This window comes from Balearica regulorum, chromosome 8, assembly GCF_011004875.1.
Source record: "Balearica regulorum gibbericeps isolate bBalReg1 chromosome 8, bBalReg1.pri, whole genome shotgun sequence".
In the NCBI taxonomy this organism is placed as follows: Eukaryota; Metazoa; Chordata; class Aves; order Gruiformes; family Gruidae; genus Balearica; species Balearica regulorum.
In genome coordinates this window covers 11,983,821-12,006,413 of record NC_046191.1, presented here as the reverse complement: position 1 = coordinate 12,006,413, position 22,593 = coordinate 11,983,821, and the positions used below count along the sequence as shown (strand labels likewise).

Below are 22,593 nucleotides of genomic sequence, written 5' to 3'. Positions count from 1 at the left end.
GTGCCAAACAGGCAATTCAAATTGCAGCTTTTGTGAAGATGGGTGCTACATGCTTCTCCCTGTTCTCTTTAATGCTCACAAAATGCAGTGATAAGCTGAGGCATGGCAGTCTGATTCAGCAACTTTCAGCCTGCAGTATCTGCCCTCCTGAGATGACCTAGAGCAACTTCCTATGCTCTGCTTGAAGTTTTTAAGGAGAGAAATACTGTTATTAGAAGTACCGGTGGTTTCCAGATTGAAAAAGATTGCAAATCACTGATCTAGGTAAAAAAACAACACTTTGTTGCTTGGAAATGTGAAACCTGCCTCCAACCCAGCAAAATTAATTCATTTGTGGTTTTTAGTCAGTCACTTGGCTTCCTTATTGAAGTCTTCCCTGGTTTGAAAATGGGAGCTAATAGACTTACTTGCTTCACATATAGGTGATGGGGAGAATTAATTACATGAGGTCAGTACAGGCTTTTTGAACTGGTGAGAGATGCTGGAGTGCTAAGTGGTATAGAGTTGACAATCCATGCTAATCCAAATTATTTTACTTGTGGGATTTGCATGGCAAACTCTCTACATGCCAGTGGTGTGGAATCGATAAGGATGGGAGCCGGACAGGACTAAGTGAGAAATTGGCATACTGTGCTGGAAACTTGTACTCTGGCAACATCCAGTGTAAGATGTTTTGCCCTGAGCACATTGGAAAATGATTTCTAAATGCTTGTGGCATCCTGCAGTAAGTTCTTTTGTCTGAGGACCTAAAGGGTTCCTCACCTAAAGGCTTCTATTGTCCTCTTTTATTTTGTACTTTGCTACCGCACTTTACACCTTCGTACTTAGGCAAAGTTGGATTTTGCGCTGAGATCAGGGTCTCAACCTCTGTCACGTGTGAAAAATGTACCATATCATCCTCAGGATAATAGCACTTACTCTTTGATTAGAGATATTTTTTTTTTTTCTCCTGAAGATTTACAATTAGTCTGAAAACTTGAGTTAAAATTAATTTATAGAAATGAGTCCTTGAAGAAGAAGTTAGCAATCTGTATTCAACTTAATTTGTTCCCAGTAGTTGTTACGACAATAGCCCTGGCTTTTCAAATTTCCCCTGTCGTTAAAGCTTACACAATCTTATGCACAGGCTGAATTTGAAGACTTTTTTTTCTCCCCTAGGATTAATGGTCACTTACGGCCATTATTCTTCATAACCGAACGTTTCTCCTTCAGCAGACGCTGAAGAGTAATCTTCTCCAGTGAGTTCGACAAGCTGCCTTCTATCACAATGGCTTCAGTCTCCCATTGTTCTCCATGGGCTGTGGCCGCAGGCAAAGAAGGCCACAGCCCTCGTGCCCTTGCTCTGCATGGAATTTCCCCTCTGCCTCCCGACAGCACAGACTGCAAGTTTCTCTAAGGCAGTAGAAAGCTGGACATTATGAAAAGCTTCCTCTTAATTCAAGACAGTGTATTGCCTTGGTGCCACTGAGAACAGGATGCAGTAGCAGATGTTTTGGAAGGGGGTAAGCCTTTCATGAGTTTCTTGAAAAGGAATTTTAGACTTTTTCCCTTTGCTGTTGGTAAAACAGTGTTATGACAGTAACACCAGAATGTATTATTAATCCGAAGTGTCACTTCTAGAAAACTTCCTGTTATACCAGGTCTGCTCAGCTGGGAGGACAGCCAGCCAAAGATCCAGAGGAAACGAGAGATGGGTGTGGAATTTGTGCAGGGAAAGGAGAGGAAAGGACTAAAGGGAAAGCAGGGAGCTATGAGGAAGGAAAGCTTTACTGAGGACCTGCCTGAAGGAAAGGAAAACGGGAGCTGTTGAACTTAAATCTTTTCCAGGACCCAGACAAACCAATAATAACTGCACGTTTGTGATCTAGGCATCGTGTTGGTTCTGTAGTACAGAGCTGAGCTTGTTTTAAATTCACTGCAGTGTTTCTGTACCATGTCATGTTCAGCTTTCTTTTAAGTTTAACCTTTGTCTTTGACTTCATTGTGTTCAGAGCACTTGACTTTGGCATACTTAACATCTCTTCAGTGTGTTTAAGTTGCTCATCTTCTGTCTCAGCCTTATCTGTGAATTGTAAGTTATGATTTTGTTAATGCTGTTGAATTGCAGCAGCAGTGCTTTTAAGAAGGAAGGTGATAGGTGGAAAAAGGTGGATGTTTGTCCCCGCTCCTGCATGTGGAGGTATAAGTCTGTGTCCTTGCTCTGTTGTCATGGGTTTGGAAACAAAGGAACTGGAAGAGAATCGATTGAGTGATGTCTCATCTGGTAACAAAACAAAACTCCAGGATGAAAAGGAGTTTGTGGAGATCTCAGTCCGCAGAAAGGACTTGAAGGATGCTCCAGCTCAGTCATTCAGAGCCGGCCACCTCCCCTCAGAAAAGGCTTCCAGCCAGCAGCCCGACTCCATCTGCTAACTGGGATCTTGTAGACAGTTTGCCAGTTGGACCAATTAAAAAAGCAGAGGAAGGAAAAATACAAGTATAGCTTTAGTACCCATTGGTTTAAATATTCACACTCGCCAGCTTTTAAATATTTACTAGCCTGCTGAGCATTTTTTTAGCACTGATTAATGAGTAAGAATTTACTGTGGTTGTGGGGGGAATGTGTGTGTGTGAGTTCTTCCCTTTTTTTTTTTTTTCCTTGGAGTGGGAACTGAGTGCTTACTACAGCTCCAAGGTGAATGATACTTCTAGAGGAAGATGGGGTTGTACGTATGTGTTTAGACATGTTTATTCTCCATATTTGATCTGACCCTCAATTAAATGGCCAAGCACGCCGCCTGTTTACTCTGCATCAGAGGCTGTTGGCTCTGTTCCTTCCCTGTCATTAATGCAAACCCAGACCTCATTGGCTTGAATGTGTGAAACATCTGTCTGTCCTCCTGTGATCAATACTGTCCCTTCAGAGGTTCAGCTTTGGAAGCAGTTCCATAAAATATCAGTTATTTTTATTTGGATTTGATAAATTTAATTACTTGGAGCAATTAATAATTTATTTGCTTTGTATTGATTGCACTCCAAGGCATCCTGGCATCAATCTGATGGAGATCAGTGCACCCTTATTAGGGAGGAAAGTTTATGTTTCCAGATCTGAACATCCCATGGATTAGTTAGCTGAGATGTGCTTGTTGCTTCTGCTAGCAGTTTTTCATTAGCAGAGTTGTATGTTTTGCACTTGACAAGAGAGTGGGTGAGAGTAATTTCCATGGGGAGCCTGACAGAGTTGTGGAAGGAAAGTAGTAGTCTCATTTCTGTGAATGAAAGTTATGAACAAATGATGCAGGCTGGATTGAATTCATGTGGCATTGTCATCTTTTTGTTGTATTACCTACCCTTTAATTAGGGCCGAGTGCTGGTGCATTTCCTAATCAAACTCCTGCTTGTAAAGACTGAAATAAGATGAAAATATGGGAGTATTCATTTTTAAAGAGAACAGCGAAGGATACAAAATCTTGAATGAGCTAGAGAAGGTGAATCCAACACTTCATTTCCTCCATTCTCATTCTTAGCTAAACTGAAAGGCAGTCAATGTTAAAATGCTGAAAGAAAATGCATCCGTCACCTTTTTTGCAGAGCTCTTTGGTGTGGGAGAGCATCTGGACTAAAGCCTTAGTAGGGTCTCAGGTATAAAGGAGCACTCTGGGTACAGTAATAGGGTCTTTTAAAGTAAGTTGTAGTTCTGGAAAGGACACTCTGTGTTGCTGCTTCTGTTGAATCGTCTGGTACCAAATAGTGTCTGTGCAGTACAAGGCCTCGGGGACCTTTGTCTGTCAGTCCTGGACCGATTTGAGAAGCCTTTACCTGTGTGTGCTTGTGGTGACGCAGTGTTAGGTGTCATTTCTCAGGTAATCTGATTGTATGTAACTTGTGCAGAGCACCATATATATTACTTTTTTCTTTCATTAGCGTAACCAATATAATGATCGGAGTGTAATTAGTCACTGTGGGTTTTTTGTATTTGTTTAAGTGTAGTTTTGGTTCAATTGTTTAAGAGAAAGGCAACATCAATTCAAGAGTAGATGCATGTTTTGCTACAGTTTCTTGGGTTTGTGTCTGATCTGGAAGTTTACATAATGTTCTTGTCCTGGCAGTTCCCCCTCCGGTGGCCTATCTTAGGGCCCTCCCTGTGATCATAGCACACTCCTCCGTACTCAATTGATTTGTTTCGGCCAGATGCAGCTCAGAGGCTGCAGCTGTTTCTGTTCCCTGCAGCCACCTCTACAGGTCTCAGCTTGGTTTCCGCACCTGTAGCAAGAGGCAGGGGTAGGACTATCTGCCAATCTGCAGATCTCCTAAAGCAAAATATTACAGTGTCACACTGATAATGCGCGTTTAACATAAAACACCCTCCAGTAAAGATGTCCTGTGCAGTTCTTTCTTCTGCAGCATGTGTTTTACTATTTTTTCCCCTATACAAACACTTCCTGTAGTCCTTTTGAATTTGTTTTACGGGCTTGCGCTATATTTAAAGCAAAAGGTATTTAAGGGCAAGGAAACTCAGGATTGGTAAGTGGCAGATAACACTTTACTTGCCAGAAGGTGACCATCTTCTCGATCGCAGGCAGTCCTAGCAAGGTGTGAATTGTTCTTGTCTTCTCAGGTGTCTTGTTTCTTGTCACACCCTGTATGTCAAATTGGGAGAAAGCTGACTCTTTCCAGGTTATCAGCCATCCTTTATGTGGATTCCAAGTCATTTTAGGCCACTTATGCAGGGTCAAAGCAATCTGTAGCCCCTTCCTAAGTGGGGAAAGAGTGGGAGAGAATAAAAACTTGGAAAACCTTGTTACCTGCGCTGGTGAAAACCCTGTCATGCTGAGACGTTGATGGTCCAGGACCTTTGGTTTCTTTAGGAAGTATCTCTTAGCTTTACCCCTTGAATTAGTGCTATAGATGCATAACGAGGCATTAATGTTTGTAGGATCAGTGAGGTGCTACTTTGCTGTGTGCCTGAGTGTGCTGTGCTTCTCCGGGATCTGTTGTCCTCCCTCATCCTTGACAAAGCTTTCACTAGATATATTCCACTAACAAGTAAAGCTGTTTTAATTTACTAGGAGAATTCAAGTACAGAATTTATATTTTTGCACAATTGATTTGGGAATTTGAGGGGTATGTCTAACTTCAGTCTAAAAAACCCCTGGAATAACCATTTACATTAGTTAATATAGAAATGTTTTCTTCTTAAAAGATTGGTTTATTTAGCATTAAGCCTCATTGATGGAGCAAGTTGATGATTACATGCCATCCCAAAATGATTGCATTGTGTTTAATGTGTTCCATAGCATAGAAGAGATGGCATAGCGGTATGACTCTTTTTATCTGTCCTAAATTTTAGTCTGGCAGATCAGCAGGCACTGGTGTAAGACATGGGGTCTATGGCTGTAAGCTGGGGCGGGGGGAAGCGTGTATGTTCATTGAGAGAGGGAATACCTGGGCAATTTCAAACTTTTCTAACTTTTGCATATATCCATTGCAGTTACCCATCCAGCTTTCATTGTAGCACTTTAGTTCTGAGCAGTTAAGCACTTCAAATTTCCAGAAATGTGCACGTTAGTATCTGAAATTGAATTTTTCTGTTGGGTTTTTTCCAGAGCTCTAAGGCTAAAGTACTTAATATGGTTCTTTCCTTCCTTGAGTCTTAAAACTGTGCAGAAGTGGAAGCTCTCTGCTCCTGCAGTGTAGAGCCATGCAGCCGGGGAAAGGTTGACCTTCCTTCCCCATCTTAAGTCAGAAAATGCAAAAAACATTATTCATCTGAAACTTTAGCACTCCTTCCCGGAAACCCACTAAGCAATTCAGTACTCTAAAGATACCCATGAAGAAAGTGCCTAATGAGAAAGTTTTCTTGCTGCTGAAATCCACGAAGAAGGTGGTTTTCAATGTCAGTGAGATGTATCATAATGCTGAGCAACAAAACCAGTGCCAGTGCATAAAACCAGTTTATAGCTGTACAGACACAGGTCAGATATGTGAAGTTTTTTAGGATTAATGATTTTAGGACAGTCGTATTATTTAGGGTTGGGGAGAGGTGAGTTTAAGGAAAAGGTTGCCTCAAAATTGAATTATAATGAAGTGCAGCATCAGGGAGGGTGCATGTGAAATATCCAAAGAACCATTGATTAATTTTAAAAACCTTGTATTTTGGTGGGAGACAAAACAAAAGGTTTCAGTACAGAAGTGGGATTTTTTTTATTTGTGAATACCGGAAATGGAGCATTTCTGAAGAAAGCGATAAATTGAGAGCAGGACATTTAAGATGACCACATAGATATAGTCACACACCTCTCCCATTCCTAGTGCAGATCCCCATGGCAATCTCTACCTGCCAGGTGGTGATGCTGTAAGACATAACAAGGAACTGTGTTGCAAGCTCTGCTATTACTTAAGACTTCATTAATCTACCAAAATATACTCAAATACATTTACAACTATGCTTAAAAGTATTAGCATAAATCATGAAAACTGAATGGCACACAAAAATAAATGAACCAAGTCTGTTTGGGGAGGTTTTATCTTCAGTTATTTCTTATCATGTTTGTTCATTTAATGAATTTTGCCAATTAGCAATTAATTTGCAGTAGGTCTCCTAGTCATTAGTGTGAATTAGCAAGGTTTTGTTGGCGGAATGTCTTGAACATTAAATAAAAATCCTGTATCATTCAAAACCTCAAGGGAACTCTGTGGTGAGACCCTCTATAGAAATAGTACCGCTTGAGGCCACCCCCCAGTCTCCCAGCCCCTGGCATGGAAGTGCGGTGGATGTTCTCTTTGTCTATTTAAGCTGCAATCCCTGAGCAACGTCCTCCTCCTTCAGGGGAGAGCAGACCGGGTCGGTACCGGTGTACTCCGTGCCTCCTGGGCCAGGTGCATGGCAGCAGCGGCTCTGTATCCCAGGATCAGGCAAAGCTCCTCTCTGCATAGATAGGTCTGGTGCTGTGGGTTCATGGTGTTGATTCACACAATTTTCTGTAGCTCTTTATTTATTTTTCTCTTGGTACATGCAGTTCATGTGTTTAATGCAGGTTGTTTCTAGCAAGGACAAAGGATTGCAGTCCTTAAATCAAAAGTGACGTTGGTGTAATTATAAGCGCAGGCTGGTGTTGCAAAGAGGGCTGTAGGGAGAGGCTGTCAAAGGAGAAGAGCATCCGAAATATAGTAACCTCAAAAATCCTGGCTAATCAGTTTTCTGACTGGAGCAATCTGTTTCCCAGGTATTATTATTATATTGGGACTTTAAAGATAATAAATAACAATAGTAGTCTGGTCTGAGGAAGGAAAGAAAAGGGCAAATGCCATTCACCTCGGAAGCTGTGGTTGCTCACTGGAGTTGTCCGAGGAACATAATTTTTTCTCAGCCCCTGCGGAGGACTCGATCCATGACAACACCAAGAACATCCCAGGAGCTGTGGTGTAAGCAACGGGTTTGCCCTGAGTGTCGTTTTCATTAACGCAGAGATATGGCCTGCAGAAACCACATATCCCAGCACACACATCTTGAGCCAGAGAGCTTTTCTCTGTGCCGTAGGCCAGAACCTGTGGTCCCTGTGGGTGGACTCATCGCTCAGGAATGAGGACAGGTGATACACCACTTCCAGTAATCTGGTGCATCTCTGGACATCTACTTAAAAGACCAAAACAAAGAAGGCTTGCTGAAGTAAGCTTGGGCTTATCAGGGCTGTACAGGGCATGAAGGCTTCTCTCCTGCAACAGGGCAGCCCAGCTAACGGACCCTGGCTAACTGATTATCAGCAGCATTTGAGTAATAGACTGCTCATTTAGTTTTAATACATTTTGCATAGAGAGCAATCAGCCTTCATCAGTCTTAGAGATGAATTGGCTTAGCCAGCTAAATTCTAAAGATATTAGTCTGACAGCAGCCACATAAATCATAACATTTTCTTAATGATGGTAAAATTAAAATATACTCTTGCTTTGAGAAACCAATGAAGCCTTCCTGTTTGTAGGCCAGATCCTCCTGCCTGAATTAAAAGGAAGCTTAGTTGATGTGTTTTTAAACTAAACTCATAGCCCCACTCCTGAGCATCTCGAGACTTCCTTTCTTTGAAGTTACATTAATTTGTCCTGCCGTTCCCTGCTTCATCCTGTGATCTTCAGGAATGTCAGTGAAGACCTTGGCTCGGTGTTCATTGACCAGACTCCTGTGGGATGTCAGCAGGACACACGTAACATTACAATTGAAGGCTTTGCCAGGTTAGTCGTTTGTGTTGCCAATAGTTCCTTGAGCTAGTGGAAGCCTCCCAGGAGAAGAGCCTGTGCTCTTCCTCTAACCAACAAACCAAGGCCTCCTGTCTGTCCACCTAGCCTAGCAAAGCATGAACTGCTCCTATTCCTTGTCCTTTGTTCCTGAAGTCCAGCATGCTTTTGCCAGCTGGTGTTTGACTGAAGGGAATCCTGCCTTTAGCTAGAAAGACCATGATGTCAATGTTAGGGGTGGGGGTGAAGACAGACTCTCAGGGCTCTGATGATTACACAAATATTGTGTGTCCAGAGCTCTTCAATGGGGACATGCTGGGCTTTGTTAACTCTTTGTGTCCTAGAAGTTAAGGATAGCACAGCCTGACTAGGCCAGCCCATATATCCCTCAGCTGAGGCAGAGCTGGGTGCATTGCCCATCTTAAATGTTCTGTGTAATTCCTCCTGGGGCAGAACAATTCTCTGGACCGAGGGCTCTTGCTCTCAGGAATGTCTTCCTGGTGCTCCAGGCTAACTGTTCTGTCTCCTGCTAAGCTGTGCTAAGTGATCTTTCCTTCCTTGGCCACCCAAGGAAGCAAAGAATGGCTCTTCCTTCAGGTCATTGCCAGCCCAGTGTTGCAGTCTCGTGGTTGGTTTGGCCAAGGTTGGAGCCCCTGATCAGTAAGTGGTGTGCAGGATGGCTGCAGGATGCTCTCACCTCTCGGCTATTCAATAGTCTGCTGGGCAGCTTGGGTTGGTGATGGTGATCCCCGGGTGGAGGTGTAAGCTCACCTTCCCAGGGCTGGATATGGAGGGACAGACCACAACTGTGCAATAAGATGTTTGACACTGCAGTGTTGAGAATCATCTCTTTCCTGGTGTGTCTTCTAGCATTGCTGAGGAAGGAAAGTGCTTTCATTTGTTCTTAGATATATCCACAGGGCTTGGAAACCTGTTCTCCCTGCCATATTGTGCCAGCTGCGTTTGTGCTGCTTGTAATCTAATAAATGCTTGGTCTGAGCAGCTAGCACTCCTGCTAGAGCCCAAATGAATGCAGAGGAAGGACCCTGCTAAGTGTATGCATTCTTCCTCTCCTGGCCAGCTCCGATTCCCTTTCATAGCTCACATCTGATGCTTCCTCTCTCACCTAGCCCCTTAGCTCCGATGTAAATGTGTGTTCACACTTCCGCCAGTCAAGTAACTGTGCTCTCTCTGTCTCTCCCCTTTGTTATAAAGCCTGCTCTGTAAATGAATCCCACAGGTCTGGGGCTCAGCAGGTAAAAGGAGAAGTGAGTCTGTTAGCGCATGAGTCTAATCAGGCCGGCTAAAGCGAATAAAGTAGGGCAGCATTGCACATTAGCCGCTGTGTAAATGAGCCCTTTGATGGGCTGGGCACTGCGGGAGAGGGTTTGAAGCCAAGAAGAACTTTTGTTGTTAATTCAGTGACACATGGAAACTGTAAAACAGCGTGTCTTGCACACACACGAGAGAGAAAATAAAAGCCCTCGCGACCGGGCTTTTCAATACCTGCCCTCGGACCTAGTCTGAAAACTTTCAGCCCCTGTCTCCCTCTCTTACCACTTGATTTTCCTTTCTCTCCCTTTCTTTTTTTGTTCCCCCTGCACTATAAAAAGAAAAGCTCTCTTGCCTTTTGAACTAGATGGCTGTGAGTGAGGGCTATCTCTGAGCTGTGTGGCTCTGTTACCTTTGTGTTTCAGATGAAACTGCCAAGCTCGGTGGGACAGAAGAAGATTAAAGCCCTGGAGCAGATGCTGATGGAACTCGGAGTAGGTGAGTAAAGGGGGCACGCGAGAGAGAAAGAGACACACAGAGCTAGCCTTTGTTCTCGAGATGGGCTATTTTTTCCCCTAGTAATACAGCCAGTTTCTTGAATAACAGTATGTGAATGGTTTTTAAAATATTTTATGTGTTAAAAAAAAAAAAAAAAAGAGGGGGTAAAAGCCAGAACAAGATGCACAGGGTTTTTTTTTTTTTTTCCTCCCAGCAGAAAAATGTTTTAAAAGAGCCTTTGTTTCTCTCTTGTTTGGGCCTTTTTAACCATCAAGAGAGGCAGCACAGTATTAGGAAGGCAAATCTCAGCCTTGCCAGGAGAGGTACTTCTAAGTGTGTTAGTGACCACGGCACGCACATTGTTCGGGGCTGCCCTGTCTTGCTTTCATGCTTCGTTTCCTCTTAATTTACTGCTCACGGTGGCAAGTCCAAAATGCGCCGGGGACTGTTCATCCCCCCTTTATAGGTTACATGCTGCGTGAAAATCTGGAGCATCTCAGCTGAAAGGCGAGTAAACACACATCCCTCACTCTTGAACTCCAGTGTCTTAGCAGCAGAAAGAAGGGTTCACTTAACATGTACAATACCCGCTTGTAGCTAGAGGGGAAGAAGTGCAGCCCATGGCTAGCTGCTGCCCTCCATGCAGTGGGTACAGTGTGCAGGTACTACAGGTCCCAGCATGCAGTGCCCCTTGATTAGACACCTATTGATCCCTTTTCCCCCAACTGTGGCTGGGGGGAATTTTAAAAAAAGAAAAAAAAAAAGAAAAAAAAGCCTTATTGGTGATTTACAAGAGATTACTGAGCCTGCTCCCAGCACTGACTTCTGTTTAACTCTTGTTAGTTTTTTGGGCCATCTGGTTTATGGCTTGATGGCTTGGTTTATGGTTGTCTTGGAGACTGTGTGCAGTTCTGAAGGCTTCCCGTGGCTGGTGAAAGCAGCTCAATCAGGGTGTTTTCCCCCTTTCTGCTTTAAAACTCAGGGAGTTACCATCTTTGCTTGCTAGGGAAGCCTTGGGAAAGGATGTGAGTGCTGCTTTCCACAAGGGTAAGGAGGGGTTCCTGACTCCCCATTCCTGTTTTACAAAATACACATATCTCAAGGGCTTCCTGGTACTCCAGCTCTGCTGTGTCTTAAGGACAGAAACACACCTAGGCTTTATGGGTGAACACAGTGGTAGCAGGATGGGGTTGTATGGACAGCCCTGCGGACAGGGGGCCACTGCTGTACATCAGGGCAAATGTGCAAAGCTTTGTCCTTTTCTTCTCCAGAACATGCAGCTCTTCCTGGCTGCATGTGTGATGGGCTGCAGCAGAATGCATGGTGCTGGGAGGCGATCTGCCAGCCCCTGCTACAAGCAGTTGAGGTCTGCATTAAAACATGTCTGTAACACAGCAGCAGGGCAATTCTCTGCCTCTGTCCTACCCTGGGAGGAGCAACAAGAGAGGCAAGGGAGCTCAGCTTGTCCTCCTGTTGTTGGTGAAGGTGTAGGAAACAGCAGGAGCTCTTCTGTCCTCTGCAGCAGTGCGTGAGGACTTGTTCCCAAGACTGAGCTCCCTTCATATGACCTGGTGGGTAGCAAGGTTCAGTCATCTGGTCTAATCAGCATCTTCCATCATCCCTCACTTGCTGAGTCCTGGGCTTTGCAGGTTTACCCTTAGTCCTTGGCCAGAGCCAAAGGACAGCCTGGAAATTCAGGTCTCCAACCCTTAGGGGTGCGAATTGCTCATGATCTGTGTGATGGGAGCAAGGCTCCTGGTGTGTCTTTGTGGGAGTGAATGGGCAGCCAGGAACTTTCTAGGGATCTTCCATTGTAGGGTTGCAGGCCTGGGTGTTCAACAAAACTTCTTTTTCTCCCTAGATCTCAACCCTATGCCCACAGAGGAGATCGTGCAGATGTTCAACGAGCTGCGGAGCGACCTTGTGCTGCTGTATGAGCTGAAGCAAGCTTTTGCCAACTGTGAATATGAGCTGCAGATGTTACGGCACCGCTATGAGGCCCTGGCCAAAGCTGGTAGTATTGGCCCCCTCAGTGCGGAAGGCGCCCATCCAGATGGCCAGGCAGGCCTCGGCATCGAGGAAGGCAAGGGAGATGCCAAGGACCAGATCATTGATGTAGTAGGAGCACCACTGACCCCCAACTCGGTGAGAAGGAAGGTTGTGGGGGCAGAACAGGGAGCACTCAGGTCTCCAACGCAGATGCCCTGACAAGCGCTGGGGATGCTGCCCTGCTCTCCCTCCAGGCATGCGCGTCCAAGAGAGCACAGCACGCCTGTTCCCCCCAAGTCCCAGTGCTGCTCTCTGGGCTCGTCTCCTGTGCTGGACAGTGTTCTTGGTGCTAATAGGTGGGGTCAGCAGGGCTTTCTACATCCTCCATGCAGGCAGATGGCTTGACGTGGGTGCCACCGTGGACCAAAGCAGCAAGGCTTTGGGTGACGAGAGCTTGCGGTAGGGCAGCAACAGTGATGCCAGTGCAGATGCAGGCCTGAGGCATTTTCCTTCTAGACGCAGCCCCATAGGGCTGCTCAGCAGAGGGAAGCAAGTGGGGAAAGCAGTCTTGAGATGATGAGCCATGACCTGCCCAAGTCCCTGGAGTCAAGCAGTAGCCCTGCCTGGAGCCAGAGGCTTGGGAAGGAGAGAGGTGTTTCAAGAGCAAAGGGGTGTTTTTATGCCCTACTTCCAGTGCAAGAAAGGAAAGCCAGACCTAGGGGTTCTTTCACTGTGAGCCTTGTGACAGTGTCCTGTGCGTGTACTTCCACAGGATGCAAATCACCAGCCTCTCCTCCCTGCCTCCGTGAGGGCAGGCTGCCCAGCCCCTCACCACTGCCTCAGGGCCAAGGGTATGCCCGGAGATCAGCTGAGATTGCTTTCCCCTCTGCAGTCCCCTGGCACAGCTGAGCTGAATGCCTGATGAAAGCTGCCCGTCTCCACACAGTGGCATCCTCGACGCCTTGAATATACTGCCCCGGTAGTGGCACAGACCTTTACTTTCTAAAATGTATAATGTATTGCAGGATATTGAGAACACCGTATTTGTCAACGGCAGAGGTGATACGTTAATCTGGACTTGAGTAATGTCCTATTTGATTGTGACAATATGGAGTCGTAAGGAAGCATTCCACTGAGACAGGTTCATGTTTGCAAAGGAGTCTTCTGAATTATTTTTATTTTCCCCTATTGTATTCAATCCAAAATCTCACCCCTCCCTGTTGTCCGGAGTGTTCTGGTTTGCAAACTTTTCGGGCTGATTCACAACACATTTGCTCTCCCTTGAGACTTTGCTTGTTGGGAAGGTGGGAGAGGTGGTGGTGATGGTGGCCATGGCTGCAGGAGGAGGGAGCCCATCTGTGTGTTTCTGACCACATTGTTCCTCAGTGCCACCTCCTGGAATCAGAAACAAAGGGGTGGGCCCAGGCAGCACAGAGGGGGTTAAACTGACCTGGTCTCTGACATATTTGAAAGAAATATAATCAAGTTAATTCACTGCAAGGCAAATTCAGTACCTAAAGGGCCCCTATGTTAAATACAGCACTGACCTTTACCGGCTGATTACACAAAGACGACACAATTAGATTAGTCCAAGACAAAAGGTCAAGCACATTCACACTGTGACCATTTTATGCTACCTTTTGGGGGGGGGGGGAATTACATCCGAGCTGGAGGGGTATCTTGGAGAGGAGGGGAATGGGGCTGCTGTCCCACATTCTGCCTGGCTCAGGTATATTTGGAGAGTCAGGCAGGGCCTGGCACTGTGCTTGACCTGAACCTTTCCTGTGGTTCTGGGCACTGAGGCGGTGGGAGAGACCAGCAGCCTGTGGCCCACAACCAGCTTTTGCAAGGATGGGCTGAGCTGAGTGGAGGCCATGTGTTGGTGATGCTGCTGGCCCTGCCCAGAGCTGGCAGGAGCAGCCCCACTGCCTCTCGCTCATGGTCACAGCTAAAATTGGCCTCTGCAAGGTCAGTGGGCTGGGGTCAGCCCTGAGAAGGGAGGGGGCTGGGGTAGTTGCTGGCTCTTTGGCTGGTGGGGTGCATGCACATGTCCCCACACTGCAGAGCGATTGCCCTGAGGTGTCCCAGGTCCTGGTGCAATGGGGACAGTGTGGGAAGCAGTGTGCCCAAAACATGGCGCTGAGAAAGCAGCCTGCCTCTGCAAGTACAGTGCTTTTCCCCCGCCCTGGGGTGCTTGCAGCAGGGTGGCAGTTTTGGTAGCACAAACAAGCAGCTCTCTGTAGAAGAAGTGTTTTGCTGGGACGTATCTGGCCTGTCTGCTCAGCAGCATGACACACGCAAGCCCAGTGGTGCTTTGTAGTGGCCTCTCCCTCCCTCGCCTCCTGCAGCCCTGGCCATGGGTTCTTGGCGGCTGACACCTTGCTCTTCCCCTCGCCGGGGCTGCTTCAGCGGTTTAACCCTGCCACCAGCCTTGAACTCCGGAGTTGAAGTGTGTGCTTTGCCACTGAGCTGCTGGGGACCCTGGGGGGAATCATTTAATCTCCCTGCTTCAGATTCCTCTGAGTTGGAGAATCCCTTTGTGCGGTCTAGCACTGCCCATCCATGCCACTCCACATGTTGGATTAAGTATGGATTAGTTCAGCCTCCAAACCAGCTGCTCCCCTGAAGCCTGGTTTGTTTCCCTGGAGAGAAGTATCTTGCTCCAGATGTTGGAGGGAGTGAGTGGCAAAGCCAGGAATAGGACTAGGAGTCCTGACTCCCGAGCCCTGCCTGGCATGCCTGGATTCCTTTCCAGGAATTGGCATGAATGGGCAAAGACACAACAGGGTCCTGAGGTGCTGATTGTGGCAACAGCGGGATTGTGGCAACAGTGGGCTGCCGCTGGCCCCCTTGGTCAGCACTGGGGACGGGGGACATCTCAGTGGGGTATTTTAGCCAGGTTAGGAGAGGCATCTGCCTGTCTCGGCAGCGAGACCCCGCGGGGCAGCGGGAAGCCCGGCACTGTTCTGCCCTGCCGTGTCCACCACATCTCTCCTACCCTGGCTGCCTGTCCACCCTCCCCGAGGGGCTGTGGTACCCATTGCTGACCATTAAAGCCGAGCTGGGATCCCCCCAGTGCTGTCTGCTGCTGACCCCGGTAGGGACTTTACTCTGGGCCTTCGGGAGGTGAAAGGTGAGCCGAACTCGGAACAAATTAGTTCCAAGCAGAAGTTCAGCCAGTTACTCCAGATTGGATCCTTTGATTTCCGCAACTCAGACTCCACTCAGTGATCTGTAATGAGTGACTCTCAGAAATCCTCACATTGCAGCACTTTGTTCCTGAGCTCACAAGTCAGCCCATTAATGGGTAAAGGAAAGGACCTTGAGTCTAAGAAGTCTCAGGTTCAGAGTCAGAATTATTTGACTTTTAAGCTTCCTTTATCTGAACTCCTGCTGACTTCTTGTTTTCTGAGCCTGTTTGAAAGCTAGAAGTTACATTGTTAAGATCAAACATTCTCTCTTTCCAGATGGAGTTACAATATCTGTCTTTTATATATATATATATTTTAATATATATATAGTGCATATATACCAGGGTGTATATATATTCCTCTTTTTTTTTTTTAATCGTTCTTTCCATTAAAAGAAACTAGACTTGTAGGCTCTTGTAAATTATAATGTAAAACATTTTTTTTAACCAGACAGTTCCCAATTTTGCCCAAGGCAACTGGAATAGCTGCGCCACAGAAGGCAATAGGAAGGTGATTAATATGAATTTGTGACATATTTGAAAGATGGGTCTTTTGCCATATAAAGATTATCAAACACATGTGCTCTTCCCCATTAATTCCGTAGCCCTCCCAGGAAAGCCACAAAGCCCAGCTCCTTTGTTTCCAGGGTGGGTTTTTGTTTTTTTAAATGTACCTTTCGGTCCCCTTGATTACCATGTATTTGATTTTTATAGGGCATCTGTTCACACTGCTGTGTGGGTTCTCTGGCCCTTTTATTTCCCCGTTAATCGGATCCCGCAAAGGCAGCCGTGCCAGGGCCTCTGACGAAATCCGTGTGTGTGTTGTATTTAACTTTTAGCCGTGCAAATTCCATGCTCTGTTTGCCGTCTGCCCGGTGCCCAGCGGGGACTGGGGGCCGCCTTCCCGCCGGGGGAGGCAGCGGGGCCTCCCACCACGCACACTGCCGCCAGGAGCAGAAGCATGTGGGACCAGCAGGGCCAGAGGAGCAGGGATGGGCTGGCCCGGCTTGTTTCGGAGAGTGCGTCGGTGCTGCCCTGTCCATTCCCTGGGTGCTTGCCAGCCGGGGCAGCGGCTCTGCAGGTCTTTGAGGACAGGGGTGGCTGCAGGGCTGGGCATGGCAGGGACCTGACCGCGGTCACTGTGCCTGCGCAACACGTCCTGCAGTGCCAGCCTCCACTGCTGCCTGCAGTGTGCAGTGCAGCGGGGTCCGCAGGGCTCTGGCACTGCATGTCCCTGTGGCACCCAGTGACTGGGGTACCTGGTGGCTCTGGCGTGCCCTGTGGCACCCTGCACAGAGCCTGGCTTTGGGTGCTGAACCCGCCGCGGTCTTGGCCATGGCATCTGTGCAGCACCTAGCACCAAGTGTCACTGCAACGCAGTGCAAAAGGCTCCATCTTTCCTAGGGCCAGATTCAGCCTTGAAGCCTTGTCTGTGAAGGGCGAGGCTCACCAGAGCCCGCCGGTCTCACTCAGGCGTATCAGTGCACGCTGACCAGAAAAGTGGTGGGTTTTTTGAGGAGCCGTGGTTCTCTGTCAGTCTTCTGCTCTGTTCCTAGGCCACTTCATGGCAGGTCTGGGTGGTGGAGGAGCATTTCCAGGCTCTGCCCTGTCCTGTTCCAAGCATCCTGGGCAAAACTGGCCATAGCACAGAGCTGCTCTGTCCCTCTGTCAAGGCTCTGCTCCTTAGGTCTTGTTGCATGCCAGCTTGCTTGGTCAGGGCTCCTGGCACCACTGGGTCTTGCAGAGCTCAGCCCCTTTATCCTGCTCACTCCCACAGGCCGTGCACCGCAAAGATGACGACCCACAGCCCTGTCCGTGTCAGGGACGTGACATCCCAGCCCCTGCTCACTGCTGGATTAGCTCTGTTCCTCCCATCACGCAAGGACGTGGCTGTGCCTTCAGCTGGGCAGGTGGCAGCGTGGTCCATTGGGCACTGCCAAATGTGATGCGGGAGCCCCGTGGCCAGCTCTGGGACAGGCAGTTGTGTTTTCCCTGTGACCTGAGCGCTCCCACCCGCTTACCCTGGTGTTTTTTTTGTTTCCCGTCTCCCTCTTGGAGCAGAGAAAGCAAAGGGAGTTGGCCTCCAGCTCCTCCTCCATCAAGATGAAGAAGCTGTAAGCCCCCTGCGCTGGGTGAGGAGGAGGTGCGGAGCCATGTGCAGGATCAGTCCCATCCTGCACCCCCCAGGGACAGCTGCGGTTTGTTCTGGTGGTTTTGGTTTTTACATGCCGGGTTTTTGTGAGCATCCCTGTAGATACAGAACCTGTCACTTGCACTGGAGCAGAGCTGTCATTAGCCCTGGTGAGCCTGTGCGGAGCAGGGGGAGGCAGTGCAAGCCAGCTCTCCTCCACCCTGGGCAGGCCAAGTGCTGCTAGCCACACTGGGAGCCCTGGTTGCCGGTGGCTCTCCCTGAGCCCATCCGCCTCAGTCACAGGGATGCAGCGGGGGTTGCTGCAGCCCCTGCTGCCTTCAGGACCACCAGGCCCTGCTCCGGGCTGCTGCTTGTGCCGGGCTGGGAAGCTCCCTCCAGCATCCCACGTGTCTGGCCCCTGTGCAGCTGCTCTCTGGCAGCTGAGAAATGTGTCCTTGCTGAGGAACGTGTTGTCCCCGGCACATGCCGTCAGGCCCGGTTCCTCCTGCTGACCTGCCCAAGGCAAGTGGACACCTCTGGCTTCAGCCTGCGGTGAGAGGGGCCCCTGGTCCCTGTGCCCCATGTTTTGCAGTGCCTTCGAGGGGCTGAGGCGTCGCTGAAGGCAGTGATGGGAGCCTGGGCCGGTGCACTGCCCACCGTGGGTGCAGGTGGCCCCGGCTGCGTGCCCTGCTCTGAGCTGTGGGCCTGCTGCCTGCCCGCCCACCCCACGTCCCCTCCGCCTGCCTGTCAAGTGTAACTGGCCATCGATCCGCCGTGACAACGTCCTCTGAGTCACATTCTCGCCTGCAGGAGTGAAGGGCAAAGGCCAAGTTCTTAGTTTTCATAGAAAACTAATTAGACGACTCCATCGAAAATAGGTCAATAAAGCTGATCAGGGGCTGCACAGAGGGAGCTATTAAAACCCCTGTGACCTTTGCTTGGAGCAAGTGGGCTGGGGCTGCCCCTTCCCTCTGGGGGCTGCCCACTCTGTGCCAGCTGGACCACTGCGTCCCAGTCACCCAGTGGCACTGTGGCGCTGGGCAGGGTCCCTTAGGCACCTGGACATAGCAGCGTTTCCTGCACAGCTCGGTATGGCTCCTGTGCATCATGGTGGTGCTGTGCTTGCGCTGGCTCTGCTTCCTGGGGCAGCGTGGGTGCCCCAGCGCCCTGGGCAGAGCCATGCTGGTTCCAGCCTGTAGCAGAGGCTCTAAGTGTGGTAGTGGCTGTGCGAGTACAGCGTGCCAGGCTGCAGCGCAGGGTGACAGATGCCAGCAGGAGATGGTGGTGGCTGTCACCCCACACCGGGCAGAAGGCTGCACTGGGGTGCACCTGTGGGTGCAGCCCAGCTGGGATGGGCTGGTGGCATCCTCAGGGTAGAGCCGTCCTGGGGCACAAGCAAACCCGAGGTGGTGGTGGAGACTGCTGGGCCCACCCACGGTGCCCATGCTGGAGAGGGGGCAGTGCTCCCAGCAGCAGGGAACTCAGACCTCCCTTTCAGAGCCAAAGAGTTTGCCTTTTTGGGGAGCATGGGCATGCTGGCATGACATACGCCAGGGAGGGCAGCCCCGCTGGTGGAGCACCCTGCTCCCACGTACCCAAGCGGCACACCCCCACCTCTGCCCCCCCCCCATACACACTTGCACATGCATGGGCACAGCCCGGGCTCCTTTACCCCCAAACTTTATTCATGTGGCACATTTACAGCAAGGATTGGAATAACTAGACAATGAAAATGCTGGGTTTGCATTATCGGTTGGTTTAACTGGAACACCACACACCATGCAGTCATGTACCGCCAAGTTCAGTGCCTGTATTGCCCTTCTGGCTGCCGTCACCGGCTTCGCTCCAGGCCATGCACGCACGGGCCCAGGGCTGCAGCCTCCCTGCAGGTCAGCGCCCGGATGAGGGCTCCATTCAGCAGGGCCCCGGGGCTGGGTGACACCGGCGGGGGGGGGACGACGCACACCCTCAGCCTGCCCCACAGCTGCCCCCCAACTGCTCTGGCCGGCCGGGAGCCCACCCAGCCGGAGGGGATGTGCTCGGCAACTCTCTCAGGCAACAAGCCAGCTGCTGCTGAGCGTCCGTGGGGACCTGCGAGGGGCACGGCATGGCCTGCAGGGACCGTGGGCACACGGAGGGGGCTGAGCCTCAGTTTGGGAACTGAGGGAGGCCGGACAGGGTCGGAGGGGAGCGGGGTCAGGGGCCTGGAGCAACTTGCAGCTCCCCTGCTCGGGTACCTGTGGGCCGGGGGCCAGCGCGCGCTGGCACGTCCACCGCCGGCAATGGACGCGGTGCTGCGGCGGGCCTGGCTCCGGTGGAGCTGAGCGTGGTCGGCGGGGCCGGGGCAGGGCTGGGCACCCAGCCCCGCAAGAGGCACGAGCAGAGGGGATGGGGACGGGATGGGGCTCCGTGCGGACACTGTCACCTCCCTCCTGCCGCCTGCCCACCCGCTGGGCCCCCGCCCCACTGAAGGGAGCCCTCCGGGCCCCACAGCCCACGGTGGGGCTGCCAGAGGCTCTGCAGCGGAGAATACAGGCACTTCACCTTGAACATAAAGAGACGGATCGCGTTTGTCACATACAGGAGTCAGAGAGGGGTTAGTGTTGACTCAAAAAGGGGAAAAGGCGCTCGAGGGAGAGGCGGGGGGGCTGGCGGGGAGGGCGAGGGGCCGTCTCGATAGTGCTGAGCCTCCGTCAGCGCAGCCCGGGTGCGGGCGAGCGCCGGCCTCGCTACAGCAGCTGTCGAGGCCTGAAAACATAAAACCAGAGAAAAGAAAGAAGAAGGGAAGGTGGGGACGGCCCATGCCGGGGAGGAGATGGGGGAATGCTCTGGCTACGGGGTGGGAAAGGGAGGACGGGGTGGGATATGGAGGGAGGGACGGAAATCAGGAGCCAAAGAAAAAATACAAACTACAAGTCTAAAATGTGGTGCAAGCGCCCTACGCGGCTGTCCGCTAGCATGGCATAATGTCCGGAGCAGCCCAGAGAGGGAGTCACATCAGGTCTACACAGATTTGCCTTCCCATATATACAACCTCTACTGGAGTTAACAGCTGAAATTGAGATTTTTTTTTTTTTTTTTTTTTTTTGTATCGGTTCCTCTGGCCTCAGTTGCCGTTTTTATTTTAATGCTGGAGCCCGTCCTCCCCGCCTCACCGGCGCCGGGCGCATGCAGCCCTTGCCTGGCTTGCCTTGGGGATCAAAAGGGTTTGGAGGTCTGCTTGAAGATGAAGCCTCTATGGGCCAGTGTCTTCATGATGTTGGCGATGTTCTTACAGTCATCTGCAGAGAGAGGACAGAGATGCTGGGTTAGAGCCACGATCCGACCAGGAGCTGCTGAATTAAGCCCCCACACTGGGGCTATGCCCCCCTTTAGGGGGGTACGGGTCCACGCAGCTCCGGCACAGCCCCTATGTCCCCACCAGTGCAGGCACTCTGTCCCAAATGCCTTGCAGTGGTGTGGGGCAATTGTGGGGTCCCCGGCTCACCGGGGATGGCAGGTGATGCCGGAGCTGCCCTTCCACCAGCCAAGCAGGGTCCTCTCCTTCCCCTCGCCCTTCTCGGGCAGGGGGGGTCCTCTTTTCGGGGTCCTCTCCATTCCCCGCCACAGCCATCCCCCCAGCGCAGGGCTGCGGTTGAAGCAGGCATCGGGGGCCGGCCGGCAGCACTGTGGCCACCAGCGCGAGCGGTGGTGGGGTGGCGAGCTGGGGAGGGGGAAGGCTCCGGCTGGTGTTATTTACCTGGGACTAAACGCAGGCACCGTTTGCTAAAATAGAAGCCGGGTTTAAATTGATTCCTGGTGTCTATATTTCATGTTGAAAATTGGCTTGTAAATCCATGTTTTGATCTATGAGGGCCGTCTCCTTAAGAAAAAGCAAGAGTAAATGTGTAATTTCTCCCTTGACAGCACACGGCGCAGAGGCGATCCTTCTTCCCGCTCCCCTCCGTTTCGGGACAGCTCCACTCGTTCCGATTACCACTCTTTCTTCCTCGCCCCACGCCTTGATGTCTCCATTTCATTACCGCCCGCCCATTTATCAAGCTGTTACCGTAAGGGTGACTTTGCCCACTTGCGTGTGGCAGTGGGGCCCAGCTGACACGGGGAGAGGGTGCCCCGGGAGGGGGGGGCAGGGGCGCAGTCAGGGCCCCCCTCTCCTTGCCGCCGCTGGATGGATGTTGTGGTGGAGGGAAGGCTGCATCATTACTGATGTGTAAATGATAAAGAAGCCTCCACATCCATCTCCCAACTGTAAATCCAGGGAGTGCTTTATAATCAAGCTACAGCGATAATAATGTGAAATTAGGTCTCTCTATCAACGGGAGGAGGCCTTTTAATCACGGCTTAAAGGGTGCAAACGCTGTTTATCATAATTGAACTGTATCCGGGCTAATTGTGGCCATATTTCACTGTCTAGGAGACAGCAGGCTGCCTGCTGACAGTGCCGCGTGCCGGATTGAGGGCCCCGCGCAGACGGGCAGCGCTGCCCCGCTGCCAGGCGCCTGCCCGCAGGGAGGGGGCTGCCCGGCTGCCTTGCCTCTCCCTGCCAGACCAGCAGCCCTGCCCAGCCCCACTGTGCCCAGTGACCCGGTGGCAAAGCCATCGCCCGTCCCCCAGCGTCGGCTGGAGGTGCAGGGGGCTTCCCCCGCGCGCAGCCCCCCAAGGGACTGCCCTGAGTTGCCGGGGTCCCTCCTGGCTGATGGGCGGCAGTGGGAGAGGTAACGTCCCCGTCAGAGCCACGTGCTTGCCTGGCACCAGGACCAGGTGTCCCCCCCAGCCCTCTCGTGTTATCCTGTCCCCTGGGTGGCAAGGGGACAGCCCGTCAAAGGAGAGGTGTCCCCAGCCACACCGGTGAGCACAGGGGCAGGGACGAGCCCGTCTCTCAGTGCCTCTGTCCCCTCCGCTGGCTGAGGTGGCACTGATGGCTCCAGAAGGGCCCTGGAGATGACGGGTGTCCTGCCTGACCAAGCCATAGTGCCAGCTCCCGCTGACACTTGTTCCCGCCCAAGCGAGCCCCTCACCATCCTTAGGACCCCCTGCTCCATCCATCTTGCCCCCCGGGAACCCAGCACTGGATCTAACGGTGGGACCTAATGGGGAACTGGTGCCTCAAAAGCCAGGAAAATGGCGGCAGGGAGGGCACAATCATCTGGGACAACAGCACCCGCACCCCACAGCCAGCCCTGGCCTGGTCCCCCAAAAAAGTAAGAGAAAAGCAAATTCTGGCCCATGAGCTGCGTGGGACGGGCAGCGGGCGTGCAGCTTGGATTTGAAAGTGCACTGCAGGGTGCAACCCCGGCCGCTGCCC

At 50.8% G+C, this 22,593-nt stretch overlaps 2 protein-coding genes across 6 annotated transcripts in view; one reads left to right on the top strand and one right to left on the bottom strand.

The window, feature by feature from the left end:
• Positions 1–21,414, top strand: part of DMAP1 (DNA methyltransferase 1 associated protein 1) — a 36,694-nt gene extending 15,280 nt beyond the window's left edge. For 2 of the 3 annotated variants that reach the window (XM_075759611.1, XM_075759612.1), the window contains exons 9-10: positions 9,906–9,978; positions 11,840–13,183. In XM_075759611.1, coding sequence (XP_075615726.1) covers positions 9,906–9,978; positions 11,840–12,186 — 420 coding nt within the window. In that variant the 3' untranslated portion in view covers positions 12,187–13,183. Of the gene's footprint in view, positions 1–9,905; positions 9,979–11,839; positions 13,184–21,194 lie in introns of those variants that run through there. The other variant, XM_075759613.1, reaches the window with a different exon arrangement.
• Positions 18,953–22,593, bottom strand: part of ERI3 (ERI1 exoribonuclease family member 3) — a 135,477-nt gene continuing 131,836 nt past the window's right edge. For 2 of the 3 annotated variants that reach the window (XM_075759614.1, XM_075759615.1), the window contains one exon: positions 18,953–20,569. In XM_075759614.1, the coding sequence (XP_075615729.1) occupies positions 20,487–20,569 (83 nt within the window). In that variant the 3' untranslated portion in view covers positions 18,953–20,486. Of the gene's footprint in view, positions 20,570–21,027; positions 21,151–22,593 lie in introns of all 3 variants that reach the window. The other variant, XR_012836512.1, reaches the window with a different exon arrangement.